The sequence below is a fragment of the Nicotiana sylvestris genome, chromosome 1 (assembly GCF_000393655.2).
Source record: "Nicotiana sylvestris chromosome 1, ASM39365v2, whole genome shotgun sequence".
NCBI classification, from domain to species: domain Eukaryota; kingdom Viridiplantae; phylum Streptophyta; class Magnoliopsida; order Solanales; family Solanaceae; genus Nicotiana; species Nicotiana sylvestris.
The window spans coordinates 120,542,441-120,568,302 of record NC_091057.1 but is presented as its reverse complement, the minus strand read 5'-3'; the positions used below and the strand labels follow the sequence as shown (position 1 = coordinate 120,568,302).

The window sequence follows — 25,862 nt, the reverse complement described above, 5'->3', positions numbered from 1 at the left end:
AAATGTTCTTGGAACATTTTGGTGACCAACCTTTGATAGGTTGCCCCAGCATTTTTGAGGCCAAAGGGCATTACTTTATAACAGTAAGTCCCCCTGTCTGTGATGAAAGAAGTTTTTTCTTCATCACCAGGATCCATTTTAATTTGATTATATCCTGAGTATGCATCTAAAAAACTTAAAAGTTCATGACCTGCGGTTGCATCAATTAGTTGGTCTATATGCGGTAAGGGAAAGGAATCTTTTGGACAGGCTTTATTTAAATCGGTATAATCTACACAAACACGCCACTTACCATTTTTCTTGGGTACAACCACCGTGTTAGCTAACCAAGTAGGATATTTTACCTCACGGATTGATCCGATTTTTAATAATTTTTGGACTTCATCCTGAATCACCTGGTTCTTGAAAGCACCTTGTTTTTGTTTCTTTTGCTTTATTGGTGTGAAATAAGGGTCCTCATTGAGTTTGTGAGTCACCACATTTGGTGGAATACCTGTCATGTCAGCGTGGGACCAAGCAAAGCAGTCTAAGTTAGCTTTTAAAAATTCGATTATCATACCTCGCATGTTCGTGCTTAAATTGGCCCCGACATAAACCTTCCGTTCAGGCCATTGATCAAATAACATCACTGCCTCAAGCTCTTCAATTGTCGTTTTGATGCTTTCATTTTCTTCAGGTTCTTGAATTGTGTCAGGTCTTGAGTCCAAATCCGTCTTTTCCTGTTCAGTTGAAGTTTGATCTTTTTTACCTTCAACTGTTTCCTGTAATTGCTACTTTTCTTTATTTTTGGCGCTCATACTTGTTACAGCGTTGACACTTTTAGCCATCTGCTGATCCCCACGAATTTGGCAAATTCCCCATGGTGATGGGAATTTAATAACCTGATGTAGAGTTGATGGGACAACGTCCATATCGTGTATCCATGGTCTCCCCATGATCATATTGTAGGCCATTTCCATATCAACTACCTGAAATTTAGTTTCCTTCACAACACCCATAGCAAAAGTTGTTAGAAATACCTCACCTTTTGTTACTACACTTGAATTGTCAAAGCCTGACAAGGTGTGCGCCTTGGGTATCATTTTGTCTTCAGCTTGCATTTCTCGTAGTACCCTTAGTAATATAATATTTACAGAACTCCCTGGATCAATCAAAACTCGTTTTACATTAGTATCATGTACAAGTAAAGATATTACCAGTGCGTCATTATGTGGAGTTGTCACTCCTTCGGTATCTGCGTCATCGAACGAAATACTTTCATTTTCAAGGACCTGCCGCACCCGTTTCCCGTGTGTAATTGTTACCTTAGAAACCTTGTTGGAGGCTGTGTAGGTTACGCCGTGAATGTCCTCTCCCCCGCTTATGACATTCACTGTCCTTTTGGGTGAAGGAGGTTGTGGTGGCTCTTGTCTGTTTTTCATATAAGCTTGTTTTCCTTTCTCACTAAATAACTCAGTGAGGTACCCTTGCTTCAATAAATGATCCACTTCACTCTGCAGGAATCTGCATTCTGAAGTTTTGTGCCCGTGATCGTTGTGAAATTCGCACCAATGATCCGGATTGCGTCTACTTGGATTTGACCGCATCTCTTTTGGCCACCGTACCTTATCTCCCATGCTTCTTAAAACAGCTACGAGCTCGGAGGTAGAGACATTAAAATTATATCCACCGAATCGTGCCTTTAAACTCCTGTCATCATCTCGTGATTCTTGTTTGTTCCGATCATTCCTGAACTTTGAAGAAGAGCCAGAATCCCGGTTCCTTGATTTTTGATCATATTGCTGGCTATCTTGTTTCAACCATGGGTCCTTTCCTGCGGGTCCCATATATGGATCGTACCTGTTTTTACCTGATCTTTTTTCGGTTTCTGACCTTCGGGTACCGCCCCTTTCTTCATGATGGAGCTTAGGTACGGTATCTTCTTCGATTCGCAGCTTCGTGCTATACCTGTTGTAAACATCATTCCATGTGGTTGCAGGAAATTCTCGAAGACTTTCTTTGAGTCGTCTCGTGGCTTCAGAACTTTTGTCATTTAAATTACTTGCAAAAGCTATAGCAGCCCAATTGTCAGGCACACGAGGTAGAGTCATTCTTTCACGCTGGAATCTATCAACGAAGTTTCTAAGCAACTCCGAATCCCCTTGTTTGATTTTGAAAATATCTTCCATCCTTTTCTCAACCTTTTGTGCTCCCGAATGTGCTTTAATAAAAGAATCTGCAAGCTCAGCAAAAGAATTAATAGAATTTTCAGATAAAAGAGAATACCAGGTTAATGCACCCTTGGTGAGTGTTTCTCCAAATTTCTTGACCAATACTGATTCAATTTCTTGTTTGGTCAAGTCGTTGCCTTTTACGCCGGTTGTAAATGCAGTCACGTGGTCACGTGGGTCTGTAGTACCATCATATTTCGGGATGTCAGGCATTTTGAACTTTTTCGGAATTGGAAGGGGAGCAACACTAGGCTTCCATGGTTGTTGTGAGTATTTGTCCATGTCTACTCCTTTTATTACAGGTGGAACTCCAGGGATTTGTTCAATACGCTCATTTTGTTCCTTAAGCTGTTTCTGCAAGGTTAGTACTAAATTTTGCAAATACGAATTATTTAAATTACCTGGTCCCCCTTCTTGTGGTTCACTGGGGGTTGCTCCGTTTCCAGAATTATCAAGACCAGAACGGGGGTTCTCCAATGTATTATTATTAGGAGTTGGTGTAGGTGGCGCAGCAGGCAATCGACTAACAAGTGCCTGAAGAGCTTTGCCGACCTGTGCATCAATTAGCTTTTGCAAAGCTTCAGTTGTAACTCCTTCAAAATGTTCAGATTGCTCTTGTTGATCAGCACGGGATTCAGTAACAGGAGTGCCTTCACGAGATTGACGTGGTGAATTTAGAGGAGAGGGAACCACGTTATCTTGATTTTGATGTATTTGATTCTCATGGTTTCCCAATGTGTTATTACTATTGTTGTCGGCGTTGTTGTTTGACATGGTGACGCCAATAGATAAGATATAGCTTAAAAGGAAAGATTATCAGATTTCCCGGTAACGGAACCAATTTGTTTAACCAAAAATCTGAGTCTTTGGTCAAAGCTAAAAAGAAATTCGGGTTACTGATAATCAGGAGACAAAAATAAAATACTTTTGAGAACGATGGTAAAGAAGCAAATAGATGTATATTTCAATAAATTCTCAATAGTATTCCGTGTCCTTACAAATGATGATACTTCTTCCTTTTATAGATAATTCTAGGTAAAGGAATGAAGCCTCAGCTTTAATGATATAATCATGAGTAATAAATGATATTAAATAAGCCGTTATACAATCATTCCTATTAAATACCAATTTCGTAACGTATCAAGTATTTAATAATGAATTTGGACTCCTTTCTGTCACCAGATCTTTGCTTTCAATGCCTTCTATCCGTTGGCTGTAAATAATTTAAATTGGTACGAGACTCCTATCTATACGTCGTCTCGTGCCTATTTAAATTCTTCTTCTCGTGGCTGTTTCCATCCGTGCCTCTTAGTCAATTGCTGCGCTTTGACCATTTAACTAATCCATGTGTCATGCCACATCATCTTTTAATATAAACTCAGTTTTTTTCCAATACAATTATGGAAAAAAACAAGGCCAAAGGAAAATAAAACTAGAAAAATGATTGGCGCACTCTAATTTTGATCGCGTCTTGAATTCCAAAGGGCCCAGACATTTGTTAATCATTTCGAGTTTCTTATTGGCTACTGAGCCTAATTAACTAACTATTGTTTGCTCAACAATCTTCTTCTTCATCAGTCTTTCTAGATTTTTCTTTCATTTTAGATCTCAATGGATTGCTTTGAGTTAAGCTTTGAATCCCCATATGAGCTTCTGCTTAAAGCTGCTTTCTTGATACCCATTTCTCATTATTTCTTAGGCTTCCTGTTTTTACTCTTTGTATTTCTCTATCATTTCTTAGAGATTCACTTCTTTCAAGATTTATTCACTGGGTTTAGGGGGCACCTTGTGTCTTTGACATTTAACTCTAGCTGTGAGCTGTATCAACAAGTCGTTTCCAAGTGTAAAATTCTTCATGGCAGGTAAAAACTGATTATGGAGTGAATAATAAAATGAAATCTTGATAACATTTTCTGCTTTCTCAGTCTTTGGTCATAATGAAATTTTGGAACAATGTGATGATGATATTTAATCAGTGAAAAATAGAGCCTTTTGTATCTAATGTAAGTGTTACTTAATTCTAGACAAGACATGCTTGAATGTGTTCGTTTTTACTGTTTATAATGATTTCTAGCTTGTGCATTCATTTATTTCTAGCATACGATAGAGCCTTGTGGTCTGACACTTCTCCGGATCTCGCATATAGCGGGAGCTTAGTGCACCGAACTACTTTTTTTTCTTTCATCATTTATTGGTATATTAAATATCCTATTTCTTAATGCAGGTTTTCATCCACTCCATGGCTTTGTAGTCCTCATCTTCAGACTGTGTTTTTACAGTTCTTTGGAAGGGCACCTGTTTGCAATTATCAAAGGTGACAATTTACAGACTTTTGATTAAGGAATATGTTTCACCCACAATTCAAGTGTCGACAGTTCTTTTGTTAATTTGGTCGTTTGGAGTTACGTTCCATTTTTCATAGCAACTAATGCAAATATTCTTGTTTCCAGAGAGATATTTCACACGTCTGATGGTGGGACAATAGCTTTGGATTGGCTAAGGAATGTGGATGTTAAACTACATTTTTATACTCCTATCTATATAATTGGTGACGAACATTTTTCAACCATGTTGGATAACCTGTTTTAAGAGCTTGATCTTACTTACCACGTCCCATTTATATGATAGTTTTTGATTGGTATGAAATTTTAAATAGAAAAAAGGACTTGTAACACATTCCGAAATTATAAATATGGATTATCCAATATTACAAATACTTTAACACCCCCCTAAACCGGATTATTAGTTACAATCTTAAACTATTCGTGATCTTAATTACCCCCTCAACTTGGCCTTTTGAGAGCGAGTGTGGGTACACTCGCCTGCCATGTGGATTTTTTTGTATATGTGACATTTTTTAAAAATAAAATATATTTTTACCTTTTTAAGTATGTTACTTTTTGGATAATTTTTTCCGAATACAATCTATAATAAAACTTGGATAGAACTACATTATTTAGGTTAAATAGTTTTATTTGGCTTAAAATAATAAAGTTTTAGTTAATCTTTTTTTTGAATTTGACCTGAAAATAAAGATTTATACAATTGAAATAAATAGTCAAGGCATCTAAAAAGTTATAAAAAAATACATGACTTTTCGTTTCTTCTAACATCAGACACTTCGAATTGGATTATGAAAACTCCGGTTCAATTTTTCGGTTATGAAATACCAAACCAAATAATCTCAGTTTGGTTTGTTTTCTTAGAGATTTCAAATTAATTGGTTTAGTTATTTTGAAATTTCTGTTTAAAATTATGTACATCTTCTGACAAGAAATAATGAACCTCTAAATAAAGTATTTATGTCAAATTGCCTAATTACCTCATTTTCATTATATTCATCTAAAAATTTGATAATTGTAAGTACAAATGAGAATCCTTGATATGACAAAAGTATTACAAGAAGAGAAAATAATAATAAAAAAGTATGAGATAACTATCATGCGTATATGTTATAAATAGTCAAGGTATCTAAAAAGTTATAAAAAGATACACATAACTATTTATTTCAAGTAAATCTTTATTTTCAAATCAAATTCAAAAAAAGATTAACTAAAACTTTATTATTTTTAGTCAAATAAAAAAATTTAACCTAAATAATATAGTTCTATCCAAGTTTTATTATAAATTGTATTCAAAAAAAATTATCCAAAAAAGTAACATATTTAAAAAGGTAAAATATATTTTATTTTAAAAAAATGTCACATATACAGAAAAAATTCACGTGGCAGGCGAGTGCACCTACACTCTTTGCCACATCATCGTTCAGGGGTAATGGCTCTCAAAAGGCCAAGTTGAGGGGCAACTAAGACCACAAATAGTTTAAGGTTGAAACTAATAATGCGTGTCAAATTTAGGGGGTGTTAAAGGTATTTTACTACTGTTATATGTTGTAATAGTAAAGCCACTACACTATATTTTACCACTTTAAAATAATTGAACTTCAACCACTACAACATTAAAGTGATAAAACTATTTTTGTCACCTTAAAATAATTTCATCCACAATAAAAATAAACTCACAAAACTTTACCTACTATAATGTTAAAGTGACTTGCTCCAACGGGGTATTGAAAACGAATTGAATAGAGAACGGGTCAAAATTCGACCCATGTATACTTATACGGGTCAAACCGTGTTGGGTTACCATATTTCTAGGAATGGCGGGAATCGGAGAAAGCATTAACCCATAGTCCATACTTCATAGTCTTGTATACAAACCCAGGCGAACCAATTGATAGAAGAGATGCGCGGATATTACACATTGGCTGAGAATTGCAGGGGAAAGATGAAGATAAATCAATCGCTTCTGCTACGGCCATTGCGAAATAAAACCATTATCTGGTTGTTAGGTTTGAGGAGAAAATCAAAGTATTTATATTTCGCTTTTGGCCGCTACCCGCTAATACTTTTGGTTCTACTCATTATATTATTGAAGTAGCTGTTTTTAAGGGTGGATTTGGTTTCTGTTGTTGGTTTCTATTTGATAGCATTTGGAATCTGTTATGTTGAACATATATTGAATATGAGAGCTACTATATGGAAAATCATTTACTTTGATAGGTATTTGTGGTAAGTTACAAGCTTACGCCAGACCAATTGAGTGTTTTTGAACTATTTAGTAGACGAGTTTGTGATTCTTTGACTTATGTTGCTTTTATATGTTACTTGATGGAACCCTTAGGGGTTGGCCTGGTGGCAATTGACTTGAGCCTTGGGGTTTGCTCCCTTTCAAGGTTTCAAGTTCGAAACCCACTGGGTACAAACAATTTCTGAGGGCCATCGGACTGGGTAAAACCTGAATTAACCGTGGTGCACTTGCGGGAAACTCCTTGCCGAGGGCCTGTGCACCCCAGGGATTAGTCGGGGCTCTTAGAGACTCGGACACCCGGTGCAAATCAAAAAAAAAATATGTTACTCGATGGAGTAAATTGCATAAATTTTTCCTTTCCTTCTCCTGATGTGAATTTAAATGGGGAACATGGCATTATAGCTGACCCCAAACTTGTTTGGGATTGAGGCATTGCTATTGTTGTTGTTGCTAGTTAAAAGTCCATCCAGAGAAGGTTTTGATGAAGTTCAGAGCGATGATAAAAGTCCCATCATGGTAGTGGTTCCTGGTTTAACAAGTGACTCTGATTCTGTTGTTAGCTTTCTTCCACTCTTTTGCATCGCTCCTTAATCGTATGAGTTCTTTGCTAGTTTGTGTCTTCCTTTTATGGAGAAACAATTTTTATGCTAAAATAATTTCTTCCTCCATTGAGTTTTTATTCCCCTTCATTTCTTCTCTGTTTATAAGTATTATCCTTTCCTTCTTCATATAAAAAAAGTATTTTCTTCCCAATAGATATAACCAGGGCTATCTGGCTTTACGAAATTTTATTGTTTCAACTTTATACTGGTGGTGATTGAGCTCTATTTTTATGATTACATGCTTTTGATGGAAAGTATTTGCTCTATTCCTTGTTAATTGTACTTTAATTTAGCAGTATATAAAGCATCTTGCTTCCAAGATGGCTCACCGTGGATGGAATGTTGTCGTGATCAATTATCGAGGCATCGGAGGAGTATCAATAACTGTGAGTGCTCCGTTTTAAGCAAGGATATAATAATTTTCCAGTTTAGTTTCTTTTAAATGATTACAGATTTCCTTCAGTTTATTTGCCTTTGATAGGAGAGATGCTATGATACTTTGAATTTGAAGTTGTTGGTGGATCAGCAATCTTTTGTACTTTACCTGCCTCGTTACTATTTAAGTGACTCATCTCTAAGGAAATGCCTTGTATTTTTGCTCAAGTTAAATATCAGTGGCATAAAGAGGTCTTTTTTGTTAGATTTGTTTTTTTTTTCATTCATCATGATTTAGTTACTAGATTGCATTTTTCGTAGCATGGAGCGAAGCTGTCCCTGAAGAAATTTAGGAATTTACGACTTCTATAATGGTATATGGTGCTTTTTCATTTCTGTAATTCTAGTTGTTCCTCTTGAACCCTATGCCTGTGAACTTCTATCTTTGTGTTATGCAAGTAACACTGTAAAATAGTGGTTTGAAATGACCAATAATGCAGTTGCCCAAGGTGCAAAACCTTGCTAGTAAGTAGTAATATATTAAGTTATGAATATGTAGTTTGTGTGCTAAATAGACATGATAGCTCAAGAACCATGATATTTTGGTGGCAGTCTGATTGCATTTTTAATAGCTGATGGATTGAGGATGCGGGCAAAGTGATTGACCATCTCCACACTCAATACCCTCAAGCTCCTTTATTTGCTGTTGGCACTAGCGTTGGTGCTAATGCTCTGTTATGCTATTTATTTATCGGATATTCTGTTAGTTTTCCTAATTTAACAAAAAAATTGCAAAGCTACTTGAAGTCAGTTATATGGATCCTCACTATTCATTTAATTCCATTTGAACCTGTTTCATTTTTCCTTATGAATAATTTTCAGGTAATATATCTTGGTGGGGAAGGAGTTAATCCTGCAATTGTTGGAGCAGCTGCTATCTGTAATCCTTGGGACATTTTGGTTAGTTTAGAAACATACACATACAATTTATACTAATATGCATAAATTGGTAGCTAGATATGCAGTTTACATACTGTAAGTAAAAAGAATATGGAGGAATCTCATAATGTATATTACGACTGCGAATTGCATTAGGGTAGCTTCTAGAGAGGTCATAGGGGTCATGAAGGGCTCTCCTGGGGATCATAGAGGGGACTGGTGGTGGAATTGAGAGGTCCAAGGTAAAGTGGAAACTAAGAAAGCTGCTTATTTGAAGCTAGTAGAGAGTACAAACGAGGAGGAAAAAAGGACTTAAAAGGCAAAGAAAGAGGCAAAGTTAGCAGTTACGACGGCTAAAAATGCGGCGTTTGCTCGTTTGTACGAGGAGCTCGGGGGCAAAGGCAGGGACAAGAAGTTGTACCGGTTAGTCAAGGTGAGAGAGAGGAAGGCCCGTGACTTAGACCAAGTCAAGTGCATCAAGGACGAGGATGGCAAAGTATTGATGGACGAGGCACTTATTAGGAGAAGATGGCAGACATACTTCCATAAACTGTTGAACGAAGAGGGGGATAAACGCATTGTGCTGTGTGAGTTGGAGCACTCCGAGAGTCGGCGGGATTTTGGGTACTGTAGGCGGATTACGGTAGATGAGGTGGAAGGGGCGATGCATAAGATGTGCAGGGGCAGAGCGACGAGGCCAGACGAAATCCCGGTGGAATTTTGGAAGAGCGCAGGGCGAGCAAGTTTAGAGTGGCTCACTGGGCTGTTTAATGTTATTTTTAAGACGAAGAAGATGCCCGGATAATGGAGGTGGAGTACGACGGTTCCGCTTTACAAGAACAAGGGTGATATCCAAAATTGTAACAGCTATAGGGGTATCAAGCTGTTGAGTCACACTATGAAGGTTTGGGAGAGGGTGACGGAGGCTAGGGTGAGGAGGTGTGTGTCTATTTTCGAGAATCAGTTTGGATTCGTGCCGGGGCATTCGAACGGAAGCGATTCATCTGGTTAGGAGATTGGTGGAGCAATACAGGGAGAGGAAGAAGGACTTGCATATGGTGTTTATTGACCTTGAGAAAGCGTACGATAAAGTCCCGATGGAGGTCCTGTGAAGGTGTTTGGAGGCTAGTGGCGTTCCGGTAGCGTACATTAGGATAATTAAGGATATGTATGATGATGCTAAGACTCGGGTGAGGACTATGGGTGGTGACTCGGAGCATTTCCCTGTGGTGATGGGGTTGCACCAAGGATCGACTCTTAGCCCGTTTTTATTTGCCTTAGCGATGGATGTACTGTCGCCACACATCCAAGGGGAAGTGCCTTGGTGCATGCTATTTGCTGATGATATAGTGTTGATTGACGAGACGCGAAGCGAAGTAAACGCGAGGTAGGAGGTTTGGAGACAGACCTTGGAGTCTAAAGGTTTCAAATTGTGTAGAACCAAAACAGAATACTTGGAGTGCAAATTCTGTGACGAGACCCATGAAGCAGACGTAGAGGTAAAGCTTGATGCTCAAGTTATTCCCAAGAGAGCGAGTTTTAACTATTTCGGGTCTATTATCCAAGGTAACGGGGAGATTGACTAAGATGTCGCACATCGCATTAGAGCGAGATGGATGAAGTGGAGGCTCGCTTCCGGTGTTTTATGTGATAAGAACGTGCCGCCAAGACTTAAGGGCAAGTTTTATAGGGTGGTGGTTCGACTGGCTATGCTGTATGGTGCTGAGTGTTGGCCAGTCAAGAACTCCCACGTGCAGAAGATGAAAGTAGTAGAGATGAGGATGTTGAGATGGATGTGTGAGTGTACCAGGAGAGATAAGATTAAGAATGAAGTTATCCGAAACAGAGTGGGAGTAGCCTTCGTGGAGGACAAGATGCGGGAGTCGAGGCTGAGATGGTTCGGATATGTTAAGAGAAGAAGCATTGATGCCCTTGTTAGGAGGTGTGAGAGGTTGACCATAACGAGTTTGAGAAGAGGTCGAGGTAGGCCTAAGAAGTACTGGGGAGAGGTGATTAGACAGGACATGACACTGCTTCAGCTTACCGAGGACATGGCCTTTGATAGGAGAGTGTGGAGGCCGAGGATTAAGGTAGAAGGTTAGTAGGTAGTTTTTAGTTGCTCACCGATAGTCTTAGTAGCACGCATGTCCCTTTATATTCTTAGATTTTTATTACGGTATGTGGTTTTGTTCGCCTCAGGTATTGTATCCCTTGTTGCTAGTATTTAGTACTGCTTATCCTTTATCTCTCCCTTTTTCTTTTCTCTTCCCTCTTTCTTCCTTTCTTGCTATCCACTTCTTCTTATTACCCTTCCTGAGCCGAGGGTTTATTGGAAACAACCTCTCTATCTGTTAGGTAGGGGTAAGGTCTGCGTACAGACTACCCTCCCCAGACCCCACCTGGTGGGAACATACTGGGTTTGTTGTTGTTGTTGTTGTTGTTGTAAGAGGTCTATATACATATATACATATACATTGGTTCTAACTAAGGAAAGAATAAGAAGGAAATCCTATGAATATTCTAAGAAACTCTACATATTTGCTACTATGTATATGACCAAAGGGTGTCCATGTTCATTCTGTAACACATTTTTACTTTGGTTCTTCTTACTTTTTTTTGAGGTATTGATGAATTGCTTACTTTGTTTGCCTTCTGACATTCTTTATCCGGCGTCTCTTCCAATTCTGTGGGATTTGTACTCCAATTGTTTACTTCTTGCGTTCAGGGTTATTTTTTATGGTAGATCTATTGGATTTATCACAATGTGGGAAGAGATTTGACTAGCCTGAAAAAGTTCTGTTAAGATGCTAGATGAAGATAGTTATGATGATAACCTAGTTTTAAATCGAGTCAAATTACCCATTTCTTATCTTCTATTTTGTACCATAAGGATCTATTCTCATTATCGTTAGAAGGTTTATCTGTCCTTTGCTTATGTCTCAGAATAGTCATCCTTTCTTTTCTGAATGTATCTAAGTCAACTCCCCATTTGTTATAGAATTACTAAGAACAAGATAGAACAAGAGATGTAGACAAGAGATGCATAGAGTAGAATGTAGAGATTGTTACAAGTTAATCTCATTCAAATGAACCTCTTGTTGGTCTAGGAATAACCGATTTTATACTTACCCAAAATACATCCCAATGGTTACAAGAATCAAGCGAATAATTTAATGGATATAATGTAATATTACCTGGTTCATAGAATAAGGATGTCTAGGAGTACTTAACGAACATCCACAATTCAATGAATTCATAACACTTTTTCATTTCTTTTTTCAGCTTTGTGATAGGTTTCTTCATCGCAGGCTCGTACAGACATTCTATGACAGAGCTTTAGCGATTGGATTAAAAGATTATGCCCAGCTGTAAGTGCCTGCAGTCTCTCGTATGCTTACTGTGAGTTGGCCTTCATTCAGTAGTCCTAATTCATTTGTGTGGCAAAATCTGAGTTTTGCAGGCATCAGGCTATTTTTTCTCGTCTGACAGATTGGGAAGCCATTGCTAAGGTTATCTAAATTCTCTTGTTGAATTCTTGTCCGTGCTTTATTTTTTATGGCTATCACTTAAATCACATCAAGATTTTGGGTTCCCTTAGTTACTGAGTTAAAGGTTTTTCTGGAAAGCAGCTTGTGGATTGTGATATAAAAAAGCAAATGAGCAATGGCTGCTGACCTTACATTGAATGATCTGGGAGTCAGTTGGGAGGATACCAAAATGTGAAGTCATTATGCCATAGGAAGTGTTTATTGCAAAAGAAATAAATATCAAATCTAATTAGCATCTGATGATCATTTTAGAGCCATGGATAAGTAGAACAAAGGTAAAATGTTAAGCCCATTGCCGCTGTAATATATTTTATGGATGCCTATCCCTTCGAGTTTAGTTTCAGGTGTTTCTCTTGAGATAAGGCTTATCTACTATAGGAAGTATGTGAGCTGAAGAATGTAATATAAGTAGGTGTTAAGAAACATTTGACGCTAGATCTCCAGACTTTTACCACCATTGCATTATCAAGCTAATGAAACACAGGCTCCTCAGATAAAAAAAGATAAAATTACAGTATAATGTACTCCATAAGTTGACCTTGCACTATTAGCCCAGTTACAAGTTTGCAAATGTGTAGCCAAATATCAATAAGATCTTTTCTTTTCCCATTCCCTCTAATTTTAACAACCTCATTTATTCCTACCTACCCCTATTGTAGCTCTCTCCTCATTTTTCACCTATAAATATTTAATTTAATTAATAAAAAAGAATCATATGCAAACAAAAATCAGTTCCCCATTTTTAGTATAACCATTGATCGAGACACTGAGTCAACACTCATTCGTGCCTTCTTCCATAACCAATACTTCTCCGATTTTTTTTTTTTTTTTTGATTTTGTATATCTTCAAGTTTATACATACCTATCACAACTACAAAACGCAAAAATAGACACGAGAAACCTAAAATATCATCTCCTTTAATGCTAATCTTGTTAATTTTCGATTATGATTTTGCGAGAAATTTGGAGTGGGTATTGTTTGAACTTATTAGAAATAGTCTGAGTAGGTTGTATACAACGTTTGAAGTTATTTGCTGGAGATTTGGACTAGTTTTATACAAGAATTGCAAATGAAAATCATACAAAAAATTCGTCATAGATGCTTATACACTTTTATACAATGTTATACACTTTTATACAAAGAGGTACATTATGTATATAGTTGTATAAAAGTGTATAAAGATGTATAATCACAGAGTGAAAATATTCTTGATACACTATGTAGAAGAAGAAGAAGAAGAAGAAGAATTGGGACAACACCCATTCCAAACAACTAACAAATCAGAAAACTCAATTTCTGAAATCGAATCTTCGAACCCCCTGTAATGGTGACTTTTATTTTTCAAATCCTTAGTTAACCATTGGAATCCGGAAAAGAATTGAAGGAGAATAACAATAGTAGAGAAATTTTGTGGTGCAAAGGCTGACAAGGGAAGAAGAATTGGGACAACACCCATTCCAAACAACTAACAAATCAGAAAACTCAATTTCTGAAATCGAATCTTCGAACCCCCTGTAATGGTGACTTTTATTTTTCAAATCCTTAGTTAACCATTGGAATCCGGAAAAGAATTGAAGGAGAATAACAATAGTAGAGAAATTTTGTGGTGCAAAGGCTGACAAGGGAAGAAGAAGAACGAAGAATGAAGAACGAAGAAAAAAGAGGAACAAAGAAAAAGGGGTGGGCTAACCGGTGAAAAGTAATTTTCAGGTTATGTACAACCTGGGCTACACTGGGTAAGGGCTTCAAACGTGGGCCATTTTCTGATGGGTTGTTGGGTCAAGTGACAAGGGATGTAATTCTCCCTAAAAAAACTGGCTATATATTCCTCTATTATCAATCACACTAACTGCACACTCTATGTTCTTTCTAAAAGAATGAGTTTAATTGATGATTCATGCAACTAAGTAGTAGGTGATTTATCTATTGTTTATTGCTTATTCTCTTTGTTTCTCTTTGCAGTTACGTTCTGTTAGAGATTTTGACCACCATGCTACTCGGGTTCTTGCAAAATTAGAGGTAACAAAACTATGCCTCCTCTTCAATACTTGCATCCTACGACTTATTAACAAGCATTAATTCCAACCCGTTCCCTCCCCCCCCCCCAAACCAAAAGACTGTTGATACATATTATAGGAAATCGTGCTCTGCCAGTTGCATAAGAAATGTGATGGTTCCCCTCCTCTGCATTAGCAGAATGGATGATCCAGTCTGTACAAGGGAAGCAATTCCATGGGATGAATGTTGGTATGTCATCCTTTATATTGCAAAGTCTCTTCTTTTAACTTCATTTCAAATTGCTAGATAGGATAAGAAAGGTCGGTATTAATGGAAGTAATACCATTGCAAGATTATACGGTTCTATGGAGAAAAAAAAAGATGATATAACTGTATGTTATTTAATTAATGTGTCAAGATCATTCTTTTTTGCTTTTAATACATATGCGTGTGGTGCTGCTGTAAATATAGCATGGCAATATGTATCTCTTTTAGGGCGAACAAAAATGTCGTACTAGCTACCACGCACCATGGCGGACACTTGGCATATTTTAAAGGGATGACTGCAAAAAGCCTCTGGTAAGTTGTGATTCTTTCATAGCCTAGGTGTTTGGCATTGTAATTATTTTATTTGAAAGTCTTTTTATATCTGATTAGCACTGCATGTCGCTATTATACAGTCGTCTCAATTCTTTTAGCATGACAAAATGCTCCCAAACCAAAGGATCAAAAAGCTAATTTTCAGTTGGTATAGACATTGGTGTTGTTCTAAGGGGCCTAAATTAGAGAACTAAGTGATCTGCATTTGATAAGTATTTTGGTGTACCACTTAACCCTTCAAGTTTTGATTGAAGTGTGTGGTGACTATTTAGTATGAGATGTGAAACCAATTCTGGTTGAGAACAAGTTTATCATGTGCTCCTTAATTATGTGCAGGTGGGTTAGGGCTCTTGATGAATTCCTTTGTGCTTTGCACTCCAGCCCATTGATCCACCGAGATAAGGTTTGCGGATTTGTACACTCACCTTTAAACTATTCATGCTTTAAAGATAAGCTTACTTACACGTAGTTAATTGGCTTTATTGAATTGATAGCTCTACTCATAAGTTATTGTGAAGGCCCCGTAAAAACAATGGTGAATTAATTCTTATGTAAATCAGCATGATAATTGATGCTACTAGGAATCTTGAAAGTTATGTCTTTTGTCATTCATTGTATTATGCAGATGCAGAATACCACAGTGGACAGTCCCCTGAAATCACCCATTAATCGGGCACCATATGTGAATATTAGAGAAGACGGTTTAGTGACTGCATTTAGCAATGAGCTACTGGTCGAAGATGACAAGGCTGGAGATAGTATTACGGGTGACAATGACACGGTGCAACAAGAACCAACCGCAACAACTCAGTTTCTTCCAGTTCCTGACCCAGATATTGATGCAATGATCATTCCTGTTAAAAGATGTCTAAATCAGCTTTCTCGGCATAGTAGAATATCAATGTGGGTGCTTGCATATGTTGCAATCATAACTACATGGCCAATTCTTGCTTCAACTTTACCACTGATTTTCAAGAAAAAGCTGCGCAACATTTTCTCACTATCCTCACTGAAAAGATGATGATGGTCATGCTTGTGGCAATGCGTAACTATATATGCATTATCACCAAAGAAACATTTATGACAGAATGCTGGGTAAGGGGTAAAAGCTGAGCTCCTAAGTCAGATTTGGAATATTGAATTTCTCATCTGTTGTCAAACTAGATTTGTCAAGGCTATACGATTTCTTATTTAGCGCTTAAAAATGATCATATATACGTAACCAATAAGAGCTAATTTATTTTGGTTGCTTATTGCTATACAAGTTATGGTGATGGTAGCTTTAACCAATTCTGGTGATTGTACGTCTCCTAATTCATCTGTTAGCTGGGTTTTGCAGTATTCACTCCACTCAACTTGTTTTTTTTTTCTCTTTATTTTATTTGACAGTGCGAGTAAAGCTTTGCAGCTAGCTTCCGCAGACGAATCTGATATTTCATACATTTATTTAAGTTATATATATTGATATTGTGATAGCATGTTACTTATTATTTTTACTACGTGACCAGTTAATATTTATTATCGAAATTTGCTTGTAATTACAATATTGGTAGCTTGTTAATATAAATTACTTCTAAAAATAGAGGCATGCATCGTAACAAAAGGGTGTGAAAATTTATTCTAAACAAGGACAACCTCTTGTTGATATTGAATGTCAAACAACTCTTAACGATATTGTTCAACATAAAACACCTTAAATACAATTCATTGTGCAATTAATTCGACCCTTTCTCTTCATATCTTTTTCACAAAAAAAAAAAAAAAAAAAAAATTAACTTTCAAAAGTCATTAAACCATAAAGAAATACTACAACAACATTTTCAGTGAAGAAATACTTCAACATTTTCAATGCTCCATCCCGATATAATTATAAATGTTAAATTTTGAACTTACCAAGTTGGTGGCCAAAATTACTCTGCCACCGAGCAGCCTTAACTGGTCAAACAGGAAGAAGAGCAAACTTCCACTTCCCTTCAAACAATTTATAATATTCAACTTATATATGTCAAATACTCACATCAGTGTATTTTAACATATTATAATTATGTTTAACAACAATTACTATTTTTTAAGTAAGCTCATAGTGTAAAATATTCTAGGCTGAACTAATTTCGAAATAAGACAACTATGGAAATATCGAAAAGTAAAACAAGAGCAAAGAGCACATCTATAGTCACGTGTCCAAATGGCCCAAGTCCCAACCATTTTGTAGAAAATTCAAGGTTTCGTAGCCTACTAGCCCCAACCGACTATTCCCCTCCCTTCTTTACCCATTTAACTACCCACCCTTTGTTTCCATATTTCTTTTCCATCAATTTTTCTTGTTTCTTGTTTTTCTATACAAGATCCTCATGGATTGCATTGAGTTTAGCTCAGAATCCCCATATGAGCTTTTGCTGAAAGCTGCTTTCTTGATACCTACTTCTCATTATTTCTTGGGCGTCCTGTTTTTACTGTGTGTATTCCTCTATCATTTCGTGGAGATTCACTTCTTTCAAGATTTATTCACTGCGTTTAGGGGACAGCCTGTGTCCTTGACATTTAACCATTCCTCTGAGCTGTATCAAGAGGTTGTTTCCAAATGTAAAATTCTACATGGCAGGTAAAAACTGAATAAAGGGGGTAAATAAAAATATAATCTTGAATGCTTTCTGAATCTTGATCATCATATCTTTTAAATTCTATCTTGCTTATAACAAAAAAGTGTTAATTCTAGACAAAACATGCTTGAATGTATCTTGTAAGTGGTAGGATGGCTATAACCTGGAGTTTTAAACTGAAATTAGTGTGACATGAGTATACTCATTGGTATACTTATTCTATTGGTTATTGCAGGTATTTGTCTACTCCATGGCTTTGCAGTCCTCATATCCAGACTGCCTTTTTACAGTTCTTTGGAAGGGCACCCGTTTGCAACTATAGAAGGTGACGATTAACCGGCTTATTTAGTTTCAACCTTAAGGAAATAAACGGGGTTTAAATGTTCAATCTAGAGTATCATACTATGATAATAGCAGTTTTGGTCTCCGTTGTATGTTTAGGTAAATATTGGCAGACAATTTTAGCTCAGTGCACTTACGGTTTGAACTGTGTAAGTATGGGATTCACGTGTTAAGCATACTCTTCATTTATGACATAAATGAGACTCACTTGTCTGCGAGCAGTTACCCTTGACATTGTGAAAACATCATATTCTCATATGAGGCAGTGAAGAAGTGCTACTTTTTGCTCACTAATGCATTGTTGCCTCCAGACAGATATTTCGTACGTCTGATGGTGGGACAATAGCTTTGGATTGGCTATCGAATGCGGATGGTAAAGTACATTTTAAGCATCATTCTTCATTTCATCACGGACTGTTTCAACTCATAATTGATTGAATGAGCTCGTGTCTTAGAACATAACTAAACTTCAAAACTAGAATAAAGATCTGGAATATGACAATGTACTTTTGATGTAAAAGTCAATTTCTTTACAAGATTGGAGGAATTTATGGAATTCCAATAGTTAAAGTTTTGTCTAGTCATCGAGAACGTTTCCCAACTATGTTGGATAACCAGTTCTAAAGGCTTTACATTCTAGACAACTTAGACCTTTGAAAAAGATGCTCTGGACAACTTGGAAAGTAGTCCCTAGTAGCTCATATCAAAGATGAAGGATTAGTTGAAGTGTTAAATGAGGACTAGCCAACTGAATAAAGTATAAAGGAATTGAGTTAAGGAGGACCGTATAATATAGTTTTTGCTGTTCGAGGAGGAGTTCAGGGGGAGAAAGAAGATGGTATTATATTTAGCTTTGGCCATTAGTTTTGTGTAAGAACAGCCACTGAAAGGTTATAAAATTATTGGAAAGTTGAAATAAAAAGCTATGGAAGAACCTCTTCCAACTCCATCTTTTTCCTTTTAGGAAGTGCGAAGCCCTTTTGAATGTTAGAATGAACCAATAGAAGATCAACTTTCTATTTTTTTTGGGTGTGCTTGATGGAAAAAACTATAAGGATGTAAATTTTACGCCAATTTCTTTTATATCTTACGTACTTAATGGAGTAAATTTACACCAATTTCTGTTTCTTTTTATTTGTCAGTTAAAAAGCCAGCCGTTGAACGTTTTGATGGATTTCACAGTGATGATAAAGGTCCCATAATGGTAGTGATTCCTGGTTTAACAAGTGACTCTGATTCTGCTGTAAGCTTTCTTCCACTCTTTTCCTGTTGTCTTCAAAATTATGAGTTTTATGCATGTTTATGTCTCTCTTTTGGAGAAACAATTGTGCTGCAAAAATAATTCCTTCCTCCATTGAGTTTTTATTCTCTTCCCTTCTTCTCTGTTTATAAACATATTTCTTTCCTTTTCCTTTCTATAGATATAACCAGGTCCTCTGGCTTTTACAAAATTTTATTTTTTCTAACTTTATACTGGTTGATTGAGCTCTATCATATGATTACTTGAGGTTATATGCTGTCCACTGCAAATATTCGCTTTGCTCTTTCTTAAATCAGCTATAATTTAGCAGTACATAAAGCATCTTGCCTTTAAGATGGCTAAAAGTGGATGGAATGTCGTTGTGAGCAATCATCGGGGTCTCGGCGGAGTGTCAATAACTGTGAGTACTCCATCCTTAAGCAAGAACTTTAATCTTTTCCAGTTTAGTTATTTTTGATAAGAGAGAATATGACCTAGATTTACTTCAGTTGAATTTTTAGTTGAGGAGAGATGCTATGAACTTTCTAATTTTAAGTTGCTCGTGGATCAGCTAGTTTTTACACTGAACTGCCTTATTACTATGGTCCCTGAGGAAATTCAGCAAATTGAAACTTCTTCAATGGTTTATGGTGCCTCCCATTTTCATTATTTTTTGTTGTTCCTCTTAAACTTTTTGCCTGTAAATTTTCTCTTCACGTTATATAAATAAGACTGAAAATAGTGAAAGTTAAAATAAATTTAATTCATCTAAGGTGCATAACTTTGCTAGTAATATGTTTATTGTGTTATGAATATATAGTTTGTGGACTATTGGGCAATGAAAGCTCAAGATTCATGATATCTTGATGGCAGTCTGATTGCTTTTATAATGCTGGATGGACGGAGGACGCCCGCAAAGTGATTGACCATCTTCACACCCAATACCCTCAAACTCCTTTATTTGTTGTTGGGACTAGCATTGGTGCTAATGTTCTGGTACGCTGTTACAATTTTGTTATTGAATATTTTGTTAGCTTCCTTTGCTAAAGAATCTTCAGTATGGTTACCTGAAGACAGAAACTAAATTTGAAAGATAAAGGAAGAGAATTACCATAGCTTGTTACAGTAAATATCTTCAGAGAAGTTATTATTGTCAGCAAGGTATATATACATGCACACACAATAGGTACACAGGCAAATGATAACTGTCTTGATGACTTTCATAAAGCTTTAGTTGTCAGTTCTTCATCGTTATATACAAAACCCCTATTGCATATCAACATTATGACCATTAAAAAAATTTCCCACATTAGTGAGGAAGTTACATCTAAACAAGATTATTCTCAGGTTACTAGATTGTCCATCTGCTGAAGTTTGATATGTTACAACCTTAGGCATGAATGGACGTGCTAATGATTCGATTTCAAAGGCTTTTTAAGTAAATGGGCATTTCTCTTCTAAATATTGAGCTTCTAACGAGTTCAGGTATATTCAACGGGGCAGCTGTTGTGGATGAAGCCAAGAACTATTTTATTGACAATATTAATACTTTCCAGGTAAAATATCTTGGTGAGGAAGGAGTTAATACTGCAATTGTTGGGGCAGCTGCTATCTGTTCTCCGTGGGACCTTTTGGTTAGTATCTAGACTAACTAATATGCATGCTCTAACTATCTTTTAAGGTATTGGTGAATTGCTAACTTTTTTGTTTCATTCGTCATCCTTTATCGGGTATATCTTCCCACTAAAATGGATTCTACTATATATTTTTATTTCTCGGGTTAAAGGCTGTTTTGGATGTATGATCTGTTGGATTATCATGATCTTGAAAGAGTTTGTCTGGCCTGAAATAATTCTTGAAGATGCTAGATGAATATAGTGATAGTGGCAACCTTAGTCTAATTAAAGTCAAATTAGTCATTTTTTAAGTTTATTCTTTAACATTAGGACCTATGGTGTTTTGGTCTGAAGGAAATCATTTTTCATGGAAAATGTTTGTGTTGTTTGACTGGTGAGTGAAAAATATATTTTATAAAAAGTGTATGTTAAAAATTAAAAATAATATTAGCAATCGGAGAGTGTTTTGATGAAACTATTGAGTACTAGAGATTAATAATAATGTCTAAGTGTTAGCTAAAACAACTAATATGCAGTTAAAAGTTAAGATAGTTGTAAGGAAAATAACTTCCGTCTATAAGTGGGGAAAGTCATTTTCTTCCTTTTGATGGAAAATGACTTCTGTCATACCATACACTAGAAAATAATTTCTCATGGAAAATATTTTCCTTCCTACCAAACACACCCCTAATCTTGTTATTCCAGGATCCGTCCTTTGCTTGTGTCAGACAAAAATTCATCCGTGCTTTTCTCTATCTATCTAAGTCAAATCCACTTGTTTTTTTTTTCCAGATTGGTGACAGGTTTATTAAACGCAGGCTAGTGCAGAGATTCTATGACAGAGCTCTTTCAATTGGATTAAAAGATTATGCCAAGCTGTACGTCCCTCTAGTCTCTTTAGTCAGTTTGATATTGTGTTTTGTTTAATGGCTTTGCTATTAGCTGTGATGGCATTAATCCTAAGTTAATTTTATGTTCCTTGTAGTTTTATTTCACTTGGTCTTCATTCAGAAGTCCTAATTCCTTTTGTGTGGCAAAATCTGTTTGCAGGCATCAGACTACTTGGTCCCGTTTGGCAGATTGGGAAGGCATTGCTAAGGTCATCTAATTCTTCTGACCTATTATCTGTACCTTATCTTCAATGACTATCACTTAAATCAATCAACTACACCTCAATCCAATACTAGCTGCACTGGTTATATAAATCATCTGTATTCATTCCGCTCTCGGGCCGGTATCGTCATGGAACCCTTGCCCATTTAGCACGAAACCCTGGTGCAGACGTAGCACGTGCCTAAGAGAACACGTTTTAACGAATTCAACGTTTAAAGGATTTTTTATACTATGACTATTTCATGCTAGGACCAGCTAACAAAGACTAACATAGATGGAGTTTCCCCAATTAAAATATATTGAGTTCTAATCACTGACGTTTGAGATTTCTATCAGGCAACCAAACTATAGGTTTTCCTGTAAAGGAGCATAGTGCTGACTTTACATAAATTGTTGGGCATCAGATGGGAAATACAAACATGTGTGAAGACATCTGGAATATTACACTATAGGAAGTCTACATGTCAAAAGAAAGTAAATGTGAAATCTAATATCTGATGGAAAATTTTGTTATGTTAGTGCCAAGGAAGGATGACAAAGATAACATGTAAACCCTGAGTGGCTTAACTTATTCATATGTGAATCCGTCTATCCCTTTTAGTTTAGTTTGGGATGTTCCTCTTGAGATGAGACATCTACAACAGAATAAAGAAAGAAAATATTAGTAGGGGACAAGAAACCTTTGATGTGCTTTGAACTTTTAGCTCCATGGCAGTATCAAGAAGCTAATGAAACACAGGCACCCTCAGTTAGATATAATATTCTAACCCGAGTAACTTCAAGGATGTGGTGAAGTCCTCTTTTTTCACGCGTAATAAGAGCACATTTCTCTGTGTTCCTTGTAAAAGAGTTGATTTAATTGATAATTTATGCAACTAAAAGGTAGATGATCAATCTTTTGTGTATTGCTCCTTCTGATGGCTTATTTTCTTTGTTTCTCTTGCAGTCACGTTCTATCAGAGATTTTGACCACCATGCTACTCGTATTCTTGCTAATCTTGAGGTAACACAACTTTGCCTCCTTTTCCAGTAGTCTGTCCAATGCCTTATTAATCAGCATTTATTTACATCCCCTCCCCCAAGACTGTTGATACATATTACAGAAAAGCAAGCTGTACCAGTTATATAGGGAATGTGATGGTTCCCCTCCTCTGCATTAGTAGCTTGGATGATCCAGTCTGTACAAGAGAAGCAATTCCATGGGATGAATGTAGGTATGTCATCCTTTCTGTTGCAGAATATCCTTTTAGCTTCTTTTCGAATTTTCTAGACCGGATAAAAGGTCAGAGCTAATGTGCACCTCTAAATACAGTATGACAACATGATTCTTGTTCAGGGCAAACAAAAATATCGTACTAGCTACCACGCACCATGGTGGACACTTGGCATATTTTGAAGGGATTACTGCAAAAAGCCTCTGGTAAGTTGCGTTCCTCTCATCTGATATGGTTTTGGCATTGTAATTTAGTTACCTTTATGTTTTTTGTTAAATTTAATTAGCACTTCATCTCCGCCACTATTCATTCATCTCAATTCTTTTAGCATGCAAAAATGCTCCAAAATGGAAGGATAAAGAAAAAACTGAGTTCTTTGAGTATATACTTTGGGATTGTATATAGAATTTGGGGTTTGTAGGGGAGACCTAAATTGGAGAATTCAGTAAATCTGTATTTGATAAGCATTCAGAGGTATTACTTACTCCTCCAAGTGTCGTATTGAAGTGTATGGTGACTATTTAGTAGCATGAGCTATGACATCAATACTTACTGAGAACAAGTTAATCATGTGTTCCTTATGGTGCAGGTGGGTTAGGGCTGTTGAAGAATATTTTCGTGCTTTGAAATCCAGCTCATTGATCCATCGAGAAAACGTATGCAGATTTGTACACTCACCTTGAAACTGCTCATACTTTAAAGCTAAGCTTAAATACCTAGTTAATTGATAGCTCTACTCATAAGTTATTGTGAAGGTCCAGACAAATGATTGTGAATTCTTATACATCAGAATGATAGTTGAAGCTACAGTAATTGGGAGCCTTTATGTCATTATATTTCGCAGATGCAGAATACCACAGTGGATAGTCCCCTGGAATCATCCATTGATCAGGCGCCATATGTGAATGTCAGAGAAGACGGAATGATAACTGCATTTAGCAATGAGCCATCAGGTGATGCAGGAAGTCAGCAGAATGAGCAATTGGCTGAAGATGACAATGCTGGAGATAGTGTTAGAGGTGTCAATGCTACAGTGCAGCAAGAAGAAACAAATGCAACAACTCAGCTTGATCCTGCTCCGAAAGCAGATTTTGATGCAATGATGGTTCCTGTTAAGAGATGTCTTAATCAGCTCTCTCGGCGTAGCAAGATTTCAATGTGGGTACTTGCATATGCTGCAATCATAACCACATTGCCAATTCTCGGTTCAGCTTTACCACTGTTTTTCAAGAAAAAGCTGCGCAATATTTTCTCGCTATCTTCTCCCAAAAGATGATGATGTCATGCATGTGGCAGTGCCTATGCTCTGTTCATTGCTGTTGGAGATACATTTGTCATACAATTGCTGCAGAAGGGCGACAAGCTGAGCTCCAAAGTTGGTTTTGGAAATTTGAATTTCTTATCTGTTGTCAAACTAGATTTGTTGAGGCTGTACTATTTCTTATTACTTAGAAAATAATCTTATATCGTTATATAAGCTAATTATTAGAAAGATATCATTGTTTCTGTTATAAAATAAAGACTATAAAGTAAAGACAAGTATAGAGAGAAACTGATATATTATTCGAATTCAAACTGATGTACATAATGAACTGAAATCTCTTCTATTTATAGAAGAAAGGAAGTTGCTCCGTAAGCTGCTACTACAAGCTGCTGTGTAAGCTGCTACTACAAGCTGCAGTGTAAGCTGCTACTACAAGCTGCAGTGTAAGCTACTATAAGCTGCTGTGTAAGCTGCTACTACAAGCTGCTACAAGCTGCTGTGTAAGCTGCTGCTATACCAGATATGGATAATCTTCTACTGAGAGCAATATTTATCCATAACGGAGTACTGAATGGATAAGCTTATTATACCCGGTATGGATAATCTTTTACCGGGGGTAATGTTTATCCATAACTGGGTACTGAAAAGATAAGCCTATTATACCCGGTATGGATAAACTTATACTGGGGGTAATGTTTATCCATAACCGGGTACCGAAGTGATAAGCTTCTTCAGGAAGCTTATTTCCAATATAGTACTAAATAGATAAACATATTTACGGTGGAGTCCCATATGGATAAGCTTCTTCAGGAAGCTTATTTACAACGGAGTACTAAATGAACATCCATAATATAATATATTTATAACACTCCCCCTTGGATGTTCATTAAAAGATCATGTGTCTCATTAAAACCTCACTAGGAAAAACCACGTGGGAAAAAAATTCTAGTGAAGGAAAAAGAGTACACATATTTAGTAATACGCATTGTTAGGTGCCTCATTAAAAACCTTATAAGGAAAACCCCATGGGAAAAAACCTTAGTAAGGGAAAAAGAGTGCATCGCGTATTTTACTCCCCTGATGAAAACCTTGTTTCAAATATTTGAGTCTCCGCATTCCAATCTTGTATACCATCTTCTCAAAAGTTGAAGTTGGCAAAGATTTAGTGAATAAATCTGCTGGATTATCACTTGAACGGATTTGTTGCACATCAATGTCACCATTTTTCTGAAGATCGTGTGTGTAGAATAATTTTGGTGAAATGTGCTTCGTTCTATCTCCTTTTATAAATCCTCCCTTCAATTGGGCTATGCATGCAGCATTGTCTTCGTATAAAATTGTGGGTCTTTTCTCACATTCCAAACCACATTTTTCTCGAATAAAATGAATTATTGATCTCAACCATACACATTCCCTACTTGCTTCATGAATAGCTATTATCTCAGCGTGATTTGAAGAAGTAGCAACAATAGATTGCTTTGTGGAGCGCCATGATATGATAGTACCTCCATATGTAAATACGTAGCCGGTTTGAGATCGAGCTTTATGGGGATCAGATAAATAACCTGCATCTGCATAACCAACAAGGTCTGCACTATCTTTGTTAGCAT

The 25,862-nt window shown here is 36.6% G+C and overlaps 1 protein-coding gene and 1 pseudogene across 2 annotated transcripts; both read left to right on the top strand.

The window, feature by feature from the left end:
- Window positions 1-3,764: 3,764 nt before the first annotated feature.
- On the top strand, window positions 3,765-16,338 carry LOC104227486 (embryogenesis-associated protein EMB8-like; annotated as a pseudogene).
- A 761-nt stretch (window positions 16,339-17,099) lies between these two features.
- On the top strand, window positions 17,100-24,583 carry LOC104227485 (embryogenesis-associated protein EMB8-like). Of its 2 annotated transcripts, none has more exons than XM_009779729.2 (14): window positions 17,100-17,465; window positions 17,699-17,788; window positions 18,117-18,178; window positions 18,948-19,048; window positions 19,377-19,466; window positions 19,919-20,041; window positions 20,602-20,679; window positions 21,454-21,539; window positions 21,712-21,760; window positions 22,721-22,777; window positions 22,858-22,988; window positions 23,111-23,194; window positions 23,578-23,644; window positions 23,833-24,583. In XM_009779729.2, the coding sequence occupies exons 1-14, from the start codon at window positions 17,215-17,217 to the stop codon at window positions 24,262-24,264; spliced, it is 1,701 nt and encodes a 566-aa protein (XP_009778031.1). In that variant the 5' UTR covers window positions 17,100-17,214; the 3' UTR covers window positions 24,265-24,583. The 2 variants fall into 2 exon arrangements, with proteins under 2 accessions (XP_009778031.1, XP_009778032.1); XM_009779730.2 differs by having other exon boundaries at window positions 17,131-17,465; window positions 23,839-24,583.
- Window positions 24,584-25,862: the final 1,279 nt, after the last annotated feature.